This window comes from Acomys russatus, chromosome 12, assembly GCF_903995435.1.
Source record: "Acomys russatus chromosome 12, mAcoRus1.1, whole genome shotgun sequence".
NCBI classification, from domain to species: domain Eukaryota; kingdom Metazoa; phylum Chordata; class Mammalia; order Rodentia; family Muridae; genus Acomys; species Acomys russatus.
The window spans coordinates 38,758,068-38,773,850 of NC_067148.1; the positions used below are offsets into that span (position 1 = coordinate 38,758,068).

Genomic DNA, 15,783 nt, shown 5'->3' on the forward strand with positions numbered 1-15,783 from the left:
GTGTATGCAGTATCTGTGGAGGCCAGAAAAGGATGCTGGATCTCTTGGAACTGGAATTACAGTTGGTTGTAGGCCTTCATTTGTATACTGGGAATTGAACCCAGGTCCCCTGGAAGAACAGCAAGTGCTCTTAACTAAATACTGAGAGTTCTCTCCAGCCTCCCTAGCTCTCATTTCTAGATTGAAAGCATTGCGTTGTTGATAAAGTTTGGCCCCCTTCCTTGGGGCAATAAGGGTACCTAGTTTTCACTGCTCATGGGGACCCCAAATAGAGGAAGAAGCCATTCTAGCAAGCTTAAGGACAAGCCAGTGTAATTAATGTTCCCCCAAACTACTCACAGACTGCCAGGCTCAGCTGCGGGGCCAGTGGACTCCCAAGGCTATCAACTGACTCCCATGGCCACCGTGCCACCATATACCAGCAGGCTGGAGACTGCTCGCCAGTGGTCCCTTCCCAGACGGTCCTCATCTTTAACAAGTCCTTCCTTTCAGAGATTCTGTGAAGGTAAAAAGTGCTCGGGATCCTTGAGCCAAAGACCAGTAGTGCTTCTAGAAAGAGAAAGAGCTCTTGGCTACTTGACACTTCCTCTATAGAAACCATCAGAGCTCTCCAACCTACTGCAAATTTCAGCATCTGAAGGGGTAGGTCTCCCTGCAGGAAGAAGGAAGCCATAAAACAAGGAGTCTAGGGGGAGGGCCCATGTAGAGGGATTACAGTAAATACTGGGGGGGGGGGGCTAAGCTTAGCTGATGTGTTTCCTCTGCGGTTGTACCTGGGCCCATCACCACAACACCATCTTTCCAAAGCCCCTGGAACATGTCTCTTGCCCCATTCTGTTGGACAACGTGACAGCTGAGAGGGTTGAGGAAGCCCCTCGAGATGAGGGACACATTTAGATCAGACCCCATAGATATCTAGCAGTGACATAAATGACACTTCTATGTGTGCCGAGGGGTGGGGCAACTGCTATATGTGGGACAGTGAGACACCAGGTTCAGCTCCACCTCGGAACACCATCAACCCTGGCATGTAGGGGCTTTGTGTGCAGAGTCCACAAGCTATGTCAGAGGGCCTCGTTCTCTCTGGCACAAGCAAACTTGGTTTTCCTTCATGGTTTCTAATGCCATCTTTGATCTATTTCAGGTTCCGGAACTGTGTCTACACTTACAGGATTCTGCCCAACGAGGATGATAAATTCACTGTTCAGGTAAGTCCTGACCCAACCTGTTCCCGCTCTGGGAGAAAATGAAGGAAGAGGAAGGAAGAACAGGTAGCCTGGGTAGCCTCGATGTGAGGACCTGGGAGAGCTATATGTTATTCTGAGTGATTAACAGTGACTCTTCGTAGATGATAGTCAGCACACATGGCAGAGATTGTTGGTGGCATGGCCCAGCAAAGGATACATCGGTGAAGGAAGCCAAGTCAATGGCTATACCTTGATCCATTATTTTCTTTGGCTACCATAGACGAGCAGATGTAAGTGGCATAGGAAGCAGCAGAGGGAGATGACCTTGCAAGGTTGCATGAGCTAGTGCCTGTCAATTCCCATGGCTCCCTTCTGCCCAGTGCATCTGTTGTGGCATCTGACTTCACTATAAAAAGACAAAATATACAAAGCCATAAATAAACTCTTTATTTATTTATTTATTTATATTTATGGAATGTGCCATGGTGTGTATGTAGAGCTAAGAGGACAGCTTGCAGGCATTAGTTCTCTCTTTCTGCCTAGTGGGTTCTCCCCCCATTGAACTCAGATCCTGAGGTTTGGCAGCAGCATCTTTACCCACTGAGTCATCTCACCAGCCACAGCTGAACTTAAAAAGAAAGTGTCAATGGAAGACCCCCCCCCCCCCTTAGTACAGTTCATGTGACAAACACAAGGGCTTTGTTTGACCACAGCCTGGGGCAGCTGAGTGATATAGAAGGCAGGGAAGCTATCCTTTGCCTGGATTCATTAAAAACAAAAACAAACACAAAACTTGGGGGCGTGCAGAAAGAAGGAGGTGATAGTCTCTGTGTCCGCAGCAGAGGAGGGACTGTGTGTTACTAAGTTCTTGGGGACTATACTAAGAGCCATAGCAGCATGGGGGACACGTCTGTCTGAGCAGCACAGGAAGAAAGGACAAGCATTTAGGTACTGTGTCACCAGAACAAAAAGGAACAATGCCTTCAGGGTTTAGTTGAAAAGGAAGTAGAAATGGGAAGGGAGCAGCAAGGCACGTTGGTGACTTCCAAAACCTGAAAGAACTGAAGACTTAGGTCAAAGAGGTAGAATCACAGCTGCCTTGACAAAAGGCGGTCCCCAGGCAAAAAGGCCCCAGAAACATGGAAGAGAGAGAAGCTATGAATGGAAGAAAAGCCTCGTGCAGGGTGACTAGCGATGGAATTCAAAAGAAATCACTTCGGTGACTTCCACCAGCCCCTTGGTCCAGAGAGTGAGGCTAGAAGGGGACGGGCACCATTCAGATGATGCAAAGCTTCCTTCTACGGGACAGGCCTGCTCCTCCCAAGCTCCGTGGGAGAGGCCAGTGTGGGCCACTGTGGGCTAGAGTGACTGCTCCCCTGCAGGGCATTGAGCGGGATGGAAGGAAGTTCAGCTGGAAGGCCTACTCTAGGGGTCAGGGAGTGCATGGCCCAGCCCAGGCTTTGGTGGAATGCACCAAGACAGATGTGGGCACACATAAGCAAACACCCTTTTTAAGGTTTTGACAGATGTTCGTCATCTGAATCCTTTCTGAGCTGTAGACTCCACAGCTTCTGAGGGCATGGGTGGCTTAGGCAAGAACTGGCATCCATGGTCTCTACCTTTTGTTTTTTGTTTTTAATCTAAATCTAGGATTGTGTGAACTTTGCCTGGTGGCCTTGGGTCCTTGGCAGGTGGCTTCCTGCTAGGCATGAATTCTCAAGTTAAAAGTCAGTCGGCGTCTCTGATCTTTCTCCCCATTTGTGGTTTCTTCTATTCCTTCAAAGTGATGAAAAGTTTAAATATGACTGGAAAAGAGGTGACCTTGTGGCTTCTTGCTAAGGGTTTGTGCCCACAGCTTGAAAAACCCGTAACTCCACCTGTCTGGAGTCTGTGCCCACGTCGTCTTCACACTCTTACTTCCGTGGCTTCCTGTGACCCCATAAATGACCACCAACCTTGAGTGGCTCCTCACTAGGAGCTTCAGTGGGCTTAGGGGGCCACTCTGGCTGACTTGTGTAAGGAGCCACTGTCCTTAGTGGCCAGAAAGACACCAGAGAAGCTCAGAGCTTAGAACCAGAGACACTGGGGCCCTGGCTGGGTTCTACCTCAGTGAGTCAGCTCTTCTCTATGGGTTCGCTCCTCCCCTGATGACAGCAGTAGCCTTCTCATGCCCCAGTCCCCAGAGGGAATCTGATTGGCTCAGCCACCAACAGCTTTCTCTGCCTGGACCATTCACAAACTACTGAGCTCTGTGTTGCTTGGCTTTTAGAAAGCAGGAGCCTGCCTACCACTGGCAGATGGGGACGGAGAGTCACCTCCTATGGCCACCTCAGCCAAGGCAGTGGACAGACAGTTTTCACAGAAGAGATACAGCCTTGCTGGACAATAATTGTTTCCAGTCTTGCTCTTGACCTGGGACCTTCTTGGTTTACCAATACCAGCTAACTAAAGGACAGGATCTCATGGGCCTAAAGTGGTCTAAGGCAGCCCCCACCTATAAGGATGTCCTGTCCTATAAAAGCAAACAAACAACAACAACAAAACCCCACACATTTGCTAGTGGCTGGAGCTGTTGCTTAATTGGTAGATAGCCCGCCTAGCATGTGCAGCCTGGTTCAGTTCTCTAGGCCTGCACAATGTCTGGCATTGTAGCACATACTTGTAATCTTAGTATTTGAGGGATGGAGGTAAGGGGGTCAAAAGTTCAAAATCATCCTCAGCTATGCAGAGAGTTTGAGATCAGCCCAGACTACATGAGACTCTCTCTCTCTCTCTCTCTCTCTCTCTCTCTCTCTCTCTCTCTCTCTCTCTCTCTCTGTTTCTGTCTCTGTCTCTCTCTCTCTCTCTCTCTCTCTCTGTCTCTCTCTCACACACACACACACACACACACACACACACACACACACACACACACACACACACACACACACCTCCTAAGGAACAAATCAAAGCTCATGCCCAGTGAAGCCGAGTTGGCGCTGTCCTTCAGGAAGCACTGGTACTGGTTGGTCGCTGCTTATTTTAACTCCAGTTCCTCTTTTCACGTTAGTTTAGCCACGGTTTCTGTATCACTCAGTCCTTATACCTGGACCTGTTTGGTGTCAGTAGAAGCAGGAACTAGGCTGGGACAGTGTACAACGAGACACCAAGGGCCCTCAGCTCCTCCCAAGGGAGATCCTTGTCAAAACACCCATCCCATCTTCATTCTTTCCTAAGGTCAGTCTGTACCTCACGGTCCAGAAGGTCGACTGCACAGCGGGGGGCCATGACCCCAGCATTCAGGGACTCTGCTCACACTCCATCATTTATAGACCCACAAAGTCAGGCATGCGAAGGATGGTGGCAGAGTTTCATTAGATTCTCTTGTTTAACATGCAAATATTTGGAACCCATAGGCACTAGTGTTCATAGCCCTGCTTCTAAGCTCAGTCTTCTTTCTCAGGGCTCAGAAAATATTTCCAGACGTGAGTGGGTGCTCAAACACGTGGGCAAGATGGGACCCAAGACCATTTTATGAATGGGAGGCAGGGCAGTGTTCTGTCTGAGATGGGCTCCTCCTCACCTCTTTGGGTGGTATTTGATTGTGAATAGCACTTGGCTGCCTGTCCCATACATTGGGGATTTTGCAGCCACGTGGCTTTGTTCAGGGACAGCTGGGAAACTAAACAGTAAAGTAGAGTGTCACATTTTCCCTGCTGTGGTCACAATTCTGTTAATGAATAGAGAGTCTGGTCTGCATGGAGGCCATTGCTCCCTTTACCACCATCACTCTAAGTTGGGAGACAGGCATGTCCAATTCTTGGTGAGAAAGGAGACGGCCACACTTACTTCCTCAGCCTGCAAGGTGAGAGAAGAATGGAAAAAATGGAAGAAAATGAGAAGGAAAGGGATGGTGTGAGAAATCATATAAAGAGAGGAAATAGAGGACAACAAAAGAAAAGAGAACAATGGGGGGAAGAGACAGAGAGAGAGAGAGACAGAGAGAGAGAGAGAGAATGAAGGAAAGAAAAGTCAAGAAAGGAAAGCTTTAGATGAAATTGGTAACAGTTTCTACAAAGGAAAAGAGGTGGGTGTGGGCGAGAAGCTGCCAAGCTGACGGTGATAGACAGTGGATACGGAAGTGTTCTATCATGGCTGTGGGAGGCACCTATGGACGCTGTCTGCCCCAGACTCTGCTCTGTGCCCTGGACGTAAGGATCTGCAGTGATCGCAGGAGACTGTGAAACAGTTTTAAAGCAGGTCCTCAGCTCCGAGAATCTTCTGAGTTAAAGTTGACATGGACATCCTCTGGGTGCTATGTGAGGCCAGAGACAGGCAGCATGCTCAGGCCATCAGGCCCTAGGCTCCCATGCCAGGACACCAGGTTCTTGTGAAGCCTGGATCCATCCTGAAACTACAAAGGAAGTGACTCTCCCCTCAGGGAAGTGGCACCCGACTTGGCTGCTGCCGTCAGAAGGAGCTGTTTGCCCATGGCTGCCTTTTGGAGTAGGGAAGCAAGGAAGGGTCCGAGGCAGGACATGAGCTTTGACAAGTGCTTTGTGTCTGAGGAAGCCTGCATTGCTCTGAGCAGCTTTTAGACACAGTGTCCCTCACCAGGTCCACAACTGAAGAGAGCAGGGCCTCTGGGTTTAACTTGCTGCCTGATGTTTCCTATGAGCAAGAAGAAAATAGCCCAGCTCATAACTCCATCACACAAATATCTCTGAGAACTTCCTGCCTCTACTGAGCTGGCAGTATTGTGGATAAGGACTGTGAAAACTGGGGTGCCAGGGGGGGGTGCTCTCACACACGTTCAGAAGAGGGACTGTGAGATGATCTTTCCTACAGGTGCCAAGGTTACTCTTCCAGACAGAAGGAAACCCCAGAGACCAGAGCCTGCCGTGATCTTGTGTAGGTCAGATGCATGACTCAAGTTCCTGGTCCCTGGTGGTGTCTGTCACATTACAGGGCGGCAGTTCTAGGGCCTAGCCTGTCACTGGCGTCCGGGAGGGTGAACGGTTGAGAGCCGCTGTTAGGAAGTTCAGGAAGTGGGTGGCAGCTGTTATTGTTCTAGGTGGTCACTGAGGGAAAGAAGGATTCCGTGTGAGCCTCTGGGCAAAGGATGTGCCTTAAACACACACACTTCCTGGGGTTGCACAGGGAGCAGCCCAGAACAGGCTCAGGGGCTAGCATGGCCCCGTGAAGACAAGGAGGCCCTTTGTGTCCTGGCAGCCACATTCTGCATTTTGTTTGGTTGTTTGGTTGGTTGTTTTTTGTTTGTTTGTTTGGTCTGCTATGAACGTCAACAGATCTATCCTAGGTCTCTGAATGTCTCAACGCATCTTGTAGCTGCGTTCATATTAAAAAAAGAACATTTCTGGGACCAATATTCACCAGAAGTGTAGTTCTGCAGTCTTTGTGAATGCAGTGTGACCAAGTCCCAGGCACCAACCCAAGGCCAAGTTCTGGTAGAGGGATGGGCAGTGCCACCCTCTCTGTGTGTCATTTTCCCTCTTACAGCCAATGTCTGGATCCTGTTGAGCTTGATAACTTTGCCAGCTCAGGTCTTTCTTTGAGTCAAAGGTTTTTCTTGTATGACTTATTTTTATGCTAGCTCGTCTGTTTTCTTTTTTTCTCGGGTTCTGCTGAGAAAGCCAAGCCTCTCTCTCGTTTGCTAGCCTTCTTGAGCACCATTACTCTCAAAAACAAAAAACCAAATAGAACTCTTGCCTCCCCCTTCACCTGGGTGCCTGTGGGAGATGTAATTCATTCCCACGTTTGGAGGAAAGTACTGGCATCTCTACTTCTAAATGGCTATCCTCCTCCTCCTCCTCCTCCTCCTCCTCCTCCTCCTCCTCCTCCTCCTCCTTCTTCTTCTTCTTCTTCTTCTTCTCTCTCTCTCTCTCTCTCTCTCTCTCTCTCTCTCTCTCTCTCTCTCTCTCTCTCTCTCTCTCTCTCTCTCTCTCTCCTCTCTCTCTCTCTCTCTCCTTTCTCTCTCTCTGTCTCATCTCTGTGAACCCTTAGCTGTCTTATTGCTGATTCTCTATACTCCAGAACATTACAGTCTGCTTTGTTTTTGCTGGAAACATCATCCTTTCTTGTTCCACATAACACAGAGCTGACACTAACCATCGAAGGGCTCAGCAAGGGACAGTGTGCAATCGCAGTCAGTGAGCTGCAACAGGAAGGCCTCTGTGGTGCGTCTAATAAAAGTCCTTAGAAACAGACACGAGGCAAAATGGCTCCCTTCCTACCAACTAGGATATGAATACTGAAGAGTCACTGTTGCTGTTTTGCAACCATGGGAAGAAGTAGCTACAGAGTGAGGTCAACAGGCAGATGGCAGAGCAGAAAGATAAACCGAACCCAGGTCCTGAATGGTGCCGTTGGGTTAGCCTCCTAGAGCTAACAAGCCTAGGAGCTGGCCTGCCCACTGGCTTCCTGTTAGTGAGAGAATTCCTTTGGGTTTAAGTACTTACAGGATTCTGTTAACTGCAGCTGAAAGTGCCCCAACCAACATACAAGGTTTGCTCTACTCCAGGGGACTCTCAAAACAGCAAGTTTTGAGCATCTCAAATTGAGCACCAAGTTTCACTGCACCAAAGGTCCATAGGCCATGGACTGCAACCTCTAATACACCTCTCTCCTTAGTCCTGGCCAGCGCCATGCTGCCAGGAATGGCTCTGTTCCACCCAGACATTCCCAACGACTTGTCACTGGGCTCAATATCCTATTTCTCTCACTCAAATCAGAAAAAGTACAAAAATCAATCACCAGGTAGCACCCTCTGTGCCCTGGGAAGAATTCTCCATTTCTGGCTCTCTGTGGGATAATTTAATTTTCCATCCCAGCTCTGTCCTTCAAGCTCAGGTACCCCTCAGAGTTGTAGTGAACAGATGAGAGTCTTTCCTCCTCAGAAATACCACCTCCTCCAGAGAAGCCTTGCTGGGTCATTCATGAGCACAGGCACCTTGGGCCAGGGAGGTGGCTCACTCGTTAAAGTGCTGGCCACACAAACATGAAAACCTGAGTCCATGTGTGAGCCTGTGATCCCAGCAAGGGAATGGGTGGGGCAGAAGTGGGCGCATCCTGAGAGCTCATTGGTCAGCTAGTGTAGCCTAATTGGAAAGGTCTTGGTACAGTAAGACCCTGTCTCAAACAAATAAGATGGGAGGGCTGAAGAAACGATTCTGCAGTTTAAGAGCACTGCCTGCTGTTCCACATGACCAGTGTTTGATTTCCAGCACCCACATGGTCCCTCACAGCCATCTGTAGCTCTTAAGCCCAAGGGATCTAACACCCTCTCTGGCCTTGGTAAGCACTGAGCTCACTAAGTACACAGACATGTGTGGGAAAAACACCCATATACACAAAATTAATATTTAAGAAAAATTAAAAATAGAGAATAACTGAGGAAGACACCAACATTTGCCTCTGGCCTCTACATGCACCTGCACACATGTGTATGCACACCTGCACAAACATATTCTCTCTCTCTCTTACACACACACACACACACACACACACACACACACACACACACACCACATGCACACGTAAAAGACAGAATCCTTACTTTTACCTGCCAGGTAGCTATTCAACGTTGCCCTTTTTGTTTGTTCGTTTGTTTGTTTGTTTGAGACATGGTCTCTCTGTGTAGCCTTTGGCTATCCTGGACTCACTTAGTAGACTAGGCTGGCCTTGAACTCACATCGATCTACCTGCCTCTGCCTCCCAAGTGCTGGGATTAAAGGTATGTGCCACAATGCCCGGCAACATTGCCCTTGTTTGTTTTTGAGTTCCTAAAGCTCTTCTCAGCCCACAGTGAGCATCTGGCAGCTATTGATGGATTCAGTCAGTCAGCACCTTGAGAAGACAGAAGCAGCTGCAGGTCCCACCAGACAGCAGCTGTAGCTACAGCTGCAACTGCTCTCAATGCAAGTCACCACCATGCTGTCTGAAATCGCTGCCTTCTGTCGCATGCTTTTTTCGCAGTGGTCAAGTTCTTCCGCACCCTGGGAAGGCTTCACTCCCCAGTGACTCACTTGATGTAACTCCCAGGAGGCTTGCATTTCACTCTTGAGATACTGACCACGGCGAGCTTACTCCACTGCCTAGTCACTCTCGTTACTGACCATCGTGCCACTTGCTCTTTCACCTTCCCTTCCTGTGGGTTCTCACTCCTGGGTCCTCATGGCCTCATTGGTCGAGGCTGCTGGGTCCTAGCAGAGAAGGCTCTGGGCCAGGTCTTAGACACTCTATATGCTAATTCCCTTCACAATGGTGTCCATGCTTCTGGACCCATCCCCTCTCTGGAGCCCTGGAGCTCTGTGGCACTGATTTCTCATGGAGGTTTAAGAACTGAAAGAGATGGTCATGTAAAGTGCGGAGCCTACTATACCACGGTAATTGGTTTTACGTAACAGAGCAGATAAAACAGAGTTCTAGAGGCTGGTTAGCTGCCAAGACAGCATGAGGTGCCCCGGGGCAACCACCTCGGCCTATTCAGGACTGGAGATTCCAGATACAGGAAAGAGAGAGACAACGGTGAGACTTGGAAGGCACCAACCGAGTCTCTGGTATCTGTGAAAAGGCAGCTGGAATGTCCAAGGGGGAACTTGAACCAAGACTGAATGGCCAGAGTCAGGGACCCTAGATCCTGTCTTCTAGGAAAGACTGCTGGCGCCTGCTCACTGGGGCAGAATCCCTCTGCTTGGAAGAACCAGAAAGACAGAGGCAGGAGGGTCAAGGGTAGTACCTGGACCACTGGGCATGTCTGAGATCTAAGGACACCGAGGGATCAGAGAAGGTCCCATGACTTCACCTAGGATCTGTCATATCAGCCCCCATGGTCATTCAGTCCATTTAGTGAGCTTCAGCAGGACCCAGGCACTTAGGACATACTATCTCACCTAACCCTGCGAAGAGGAATAGTACTCTAAGTTTAGGGAAACAAGGCCAGTGAGATGTCCCCTGCCCCAGATCCACACTTGGCTGACCACCCTGATGTCACTCCTCAGAGCCTTTTCCAGGCCTCCTCATAGAAAACCATGTTTTCCCCAACAGCCCCACAGCACTGTACTCCTGGTCTATCGTCTTAACATCCCTTGCCACTATCTGCAGCTATATTTGTTTGCCGATGGCCATGTAATTCAGTGGTGGACAATTATACACATGTCTTATCTTGTGTTCTTCCCCACCAGAGGTCCCAAAACGGCCTCCACTGGTATGAGCAGAGTGTGCCACTTTTGAAGGCTTCAGGAGCTTAAAAAAAAAAAAAAAAAAGAATACCTTTTCTTGACTTTTCCTGTATCTAGGGGTCCCCTGAAATCCTTGGCTAATGGCATCTTCTGTCCTTCAAACCAATAGTGGCAGTCAATACTTCCCATGAGGCCTGCAGCATGGCCTTGTGGCTATTCTGATTAATTGGCAGAACATGAGCAACCCTAAATGCCTCATGCTGCGTGACAGGTCCTGAGGAGGGGACATGAGCATCTATGGAACCAGGTGGGAAAACATTATTCTGCCCCCTCCCCATGGCAGCTATGTTCACAATCTGTCCACTCAGCTATCTTATCACTCTCTATCCTGAGAACAGAAGACATATCCTACCGAACTGAGACCCTATCTGTCTTGTGCCGAAGTGCTAGAAAACCACATTCGCCCGTCTGGTACTCAGTAAATATTGGCTGAATGTAGACATTCAGTGGGTATTAATACATGTCAGCTAAATGTAGGCACCCGTTAGGTACTCAATAAATGTTGAACAAATGCAGGCACAGTGGTGCAGGCTGCTAATCCCCTGCTGAGAAAGTGGAGACAGGCAGCTCCCTGGGCTCGCTGACCAGCCACCCTAGTCAACTCAGCAAACCCAAGCCAATGAGGGACACTGACTCAAAAACCAGGGTGAACAGTTCCTGAGATGTGACACCCAAGGTTGCCCATTGGCCTCCACACACATGTACACACAGGAGCATGTGTGTCACACACACACACACACACACACACACACACACACACACACACATACACACACCATGCACATAGATATAAATATACACATAAACAAATACGTATTGATTGGCTAAATGATTGAGCACACAACAAACCTCCGGAGAAGGAATGTGAGCCATTGTGTTGTAATTTTCTAAGCCCTGTCCATAAAGGTATTCTCCAAGGTTCCCCAGCTAGTGCCTTCAGGACCAACTCTCCGCAGCCACTCCAACCCGACCATGTGGCATGACGCCGATGTTAGCATCTGGAGCCGACTGCAAAGCTAATCAGACAGCTGCCCTGAGCTACCCCTTGAGGCAGCTCCTCTCTGGGTTGGCTCCCTGGGCCAAACATACCTGCTTGTCTGCCAGCTGTCATTCCTGTCTCCCAGAGTAACTTGAGAGTTTTACAGAAAATAAAGAAAGAAGCTAGAAGGAAGAGCCACTTGGGGATGTAAATTAAGGGTGAAAATACGCCACACCCTGAGCTCTGGCGACATGGAAATAGACTTTGTTCATGTTCTCAGCACTGTGTTTTCTGTTTCCAAGTGGTCCCAAATGCTATGTCTAATTTGTGTGTGTGAGTGTGTGATGCTAAGAATTCAACCCAACGCCTTGCATGCCCTAAGGTTCTACCACTGAGCCATACCACTAATCCACCCCCACCCCCAAGTGCATCTAAAGACAGATCTTGCTTGTGTGAGGGGAAAAAGGGAAACAGAAATAGTAAAGAGATGTTCTTTCCTGGTTGTGTGTGGTAGAAGAAGGCTTCCTTAAAGTCAGATGTCGAACAAGAGAGGAGGAGAAGCCTGGCAGGGACATCTCCTGTTCCCCAACTTCTCACCCACTCTTCTGTCCCGAAACACAGCCTGGCCTTTGCTATCTTCAGTCCTGTGGGACACCTCCCCCACACTGTCTGTCCAGGGCTCAATAGATTCCATTAAGATAAAGGAAGAGTGGGTGGAATAATCTTGCCCTCAAGATGAAAATGAGCACACAGGAAGACCAAGGGAAAATGTATGTGGTCTGAGAGAAACAGAGAAGGCAACAGGCTTCCGACCTGAGGGATCCAGGGAGGCTTTTGCTCCACCTTGGACCACTGCGTACTACAATCCTGGTGCCTGACACCTGAGCGTTGCTGTCAGTCAACACGTGTTGTCCCCGCTTTCTTTTTAAGGAAAGTCGAAAGCAAGAATAAGGGCATTCAAATCGAAAAGAGGAGACACAAGTAAAATCCCCTCACCCCGAGGCCAGTTTCCCTTCCTGGTTAAGCATTGGCCAGAATACATTCCTCTCAAATGCAGCTGTCGAATCTGTAACATATTTGACACCTTAAAAAATGGTGTTGAAGCATCATCAGGGCTCTTTAGAAGTTCGTGGAGGAGAGAGCTGCGGCCACTTGGCAACAGGGGCTGGGACAGTGGCTTGGTCTGGAAAGCACTTGCCTTGTGAGCAAAAGGACCGTAACACTCTCAGCACTGGGTGGAGGAGAGACAGGAGGATCCCAGGAGCTTACCCAGCCTAGCCTAACTGATGAGTTCCAGACTAACCTTTCTCCCTCTCTCTGTCTCTGTCTTTTGGTTTGTTTGTTTGTTTTGTGGGTTGTTTTTTGTTGTTGTTGTTGTTGTTTTTTTGCCGGGGCAAGGGGAGAGTGGTTGGTTTTACAAGACAGGCTTTCTCTGTGTAGCCCTGGCCATCTTGAACTCGCTTTATAGACCAGGCTGGCCTCGAACTCACAGAGATCCGCCTACCTCTGCCTCCCAAGTGCTGGGACTAAAGGTGTGGGCCACCACTGTCCTGGTAGGGATCCTCTCTCAAAGGAGGTAGACAGTGTTCCTAAGGAGGACACCTGAGGTAACATCTAGTCTCCATAGGGACGCATGTACACATGTACAAAGACATACACACCTATGTGCACACATGCGCACACACACATTTGTAAATATGCATAAACAATATGGGGAAACTATTGACATCCCAACATCGACCTCTGGCTTCCATATAACACCACATATAAACAAAGAAATACATAATTAAAATGTTTTAATTTGAGAACAATTGTATGAGGCCTGCTCAGCCAAACAGTTGTGTCTGGTTTTAAGTGCACTGTGATTCCTTTTAACAGTTTCAGAGGTTGTTGCCTAGGAACAGACATTACAGGTTGAGTGTCCCTTATCAACTAGGAACCAGCTCTGGAGCAGAAGTGGTTTGAAATTTAGGAGGTTTGGGGTTTTTGGTTTTTTTCCTGGATGTTGGAATATTCGCACATACATAATGAGACATCTTGAGGCCTGGACCCAAGCGAAACACAAAATGCCTTAGTTTCTTATAGACCTTACACAGCTAGCCTGAAGGTCACATTCTACAGTGCTGTTAGCGTGTCTACATTTTGACTGAGACCCGTCACATGATGTCAGGTATGGAATTCCCCTCTTGTGACATCTGCTGGTTTACTCAAAAAGTTTTGGATCTTGAAGTGTTTCAGATTTGGGGTTTTCGGATTAGAGGTGCTCCCTGTCTTAGTCACTGTACTAGTTCTGCGAAGAGACACCATGACCAAGGCAACTCTTAAAAGAGGGTTAGCCCATCATCGTCAAGGCAGGGAACATGGGGACACGAAGGCAGACATGGCGCTGGAGAAGGAGCTGAGAGCTCTGTATCTGGACACAGGTAGCAGGAAGAAAGCCAAGTGGCCTGGATTGAGGGGTTTTTGGGTTTTTTGTTTTGGTTTGGTTTTTGGTTTTTCAAGACAGGGTTTCTCTGTATTAGCTTTGACTGCCCTGTACTCACTTTTGTAGACCAGGCTGGCCTCAAACTCGCAGCGATCTGCCTGCCTCTGCCTCCCAAGTGCTGGGATTAAAGGAGTGTGCTTTTGAAATCTCAAAGTCCACTCCCAGTACACAGACTTCCTCCAACCAGGCCATGCCCATTTCAACAAGGCCACACCCCCCAACCCTTCTAATCCTTTTCAGACAGTGTCACTCCCTGATGACTAAGTGTTCAAATATATGAGCCCATGGAGACCATTCTTATTCAAACCACCACAGCCGTTCCCCTCCACCCCTGGGAATAATTAATGTAACAGCAGCGCATCACTTGGCTCCTCAGAAAAGTGTGCTGTGTGTGTTATATTTAAAACCTCCAACGCAAACACTGGATGGCAGGGTTATCTTTTGATTCTCAGAGTTTTATTAATTAATTGTTGTTGGTTACACTTACACTAGTTGCTGGTCTCCTGGGAGAGGAGACTCCTCCTCAGGCTGAAGTTCTCCTGGGTCCAGAGCACTGAAGGAATGCTCCTTTTGATTATAGATTTGGGCACGTCACTTTGCCTAAATGCTCATCAAGTGAACCTCCCACCTGATATCCCTTAGCACCTACCAAATCCCCTCCATCTCAGTGTTGGACGTTATTGGTGTCTGTACGTTTCCTCAAACAGTAGGTGAAATTTGCATTCTTAGCGTGTTATTTTGCATTTCCCATACTAGAAATAACAGTAGCCCTTTTCACATATGTACTCATCATTTGCATTTCTTTTCTTGTAACTTGCTTTTTTTTTTTTTTTTTTGTCAGTATTTTCCGGCTTTCTTTTGTTTGTTCTTTTGAGATAGGGTCTCATTTGTCTGAGGTCGGCCCCTGATCTTTCTGTTTCTGCCTCCAGTACTGGAGTAACAGGTGTGTACTCCCACGCTCAGATTTAATATTTTTTCCTTTTTAAAGATCTTTTGGGGCCTGAGAGATGGCTCAGCGGTTAGGAGTGCTTATGGTTCTTTCAGAGGACATGGGTTTGATTCCAGGTACCCACATGGTGGCTTACAATCAATCATCCATGACCCCAATTTCAGGGGACCCAGCAGGCACACATGTGGTGTGCATACATGCATGCAGGTAAAACATTTATACACACAAAATAAATCTAAAATAAAAATCTTTCTGATTAAAAATATGTTCTTAAGCCAGATGTGGCAGAGAATGCCTTTAATCCCAGCACATAGGAGGTAGGCACATTTCTGTGAGTTCGAGGCCAGCCTGGTATGCGAAAGGAGTCCAGGGCAGCCAGGACTACAAGAGAAACCCTGTTTCAAAAAAAAAAAAATGTTCTTGCCGGGAGGTGGTGACATATGCCTTTAATCCCAGCACATAGGAGGCAGAGGCAGGTGGATCTCTGAGTTTGAGACTGCCTGGTTTGTGAGAAACCCTGTCTTGGAAAAAAACAACAAAAAATATACATTTTTTTTTTTTTACTTTTTCTTTTAAAAAGTTTTAACACACACACGTAGTGGGGTAGATACACAAATGCCACAGCGAATATATATGGAGAAGCAGTTAGTTCTTTCTCTCTATTTTTATACGGTGTCTGAGGATAGAACTCAGGTCACCAGGCTTGTGCAGTGAGCATTTTACTGGCTGAGTCATTTGCTATCCCTGGTTAGTTATTTTTCTCCCTACCTGCTCTTTTATCTGTGTGTTTGTGTGTGTGTGTGTGTGTGTGTGTGTGTGTGTGTTGGTGTTATGTGTGGTATGTAAGCCAACAGTGCACGTTAGAGCTGGAGGTCAGTGTCTAGTGTTTTTCCTTGACTACTCTCTTTATTTTTTTGAAAGAGTGTCTGTCACTGAACCTTTAG

General features: G+C 48.0%; 1 protein-coding gene across 1 annotated transcript in view; it reads left to right on the forward strand.

Annotated features, from left to right (window-relative positions):
• Inpp5d (inositol polyphosphate-5-phosphatase D) overlaps window positions 1-15,783 on the forward strand; it is a 110,994-nt gene that overhangs the window by 14,066 nt on the left and 81,145 nt on the right. The window contains exon 2 of the mRNA XM_051154270.1: window positions 1,145-1,208. Within this exon, the coding sequence (XP_051010227.1) occupies window positions 1,145-1,208 (64 nt within the window). The remainder of the gene's footprint in view (window positions 1-1,144; window positions 1,209-15,783) is intronic.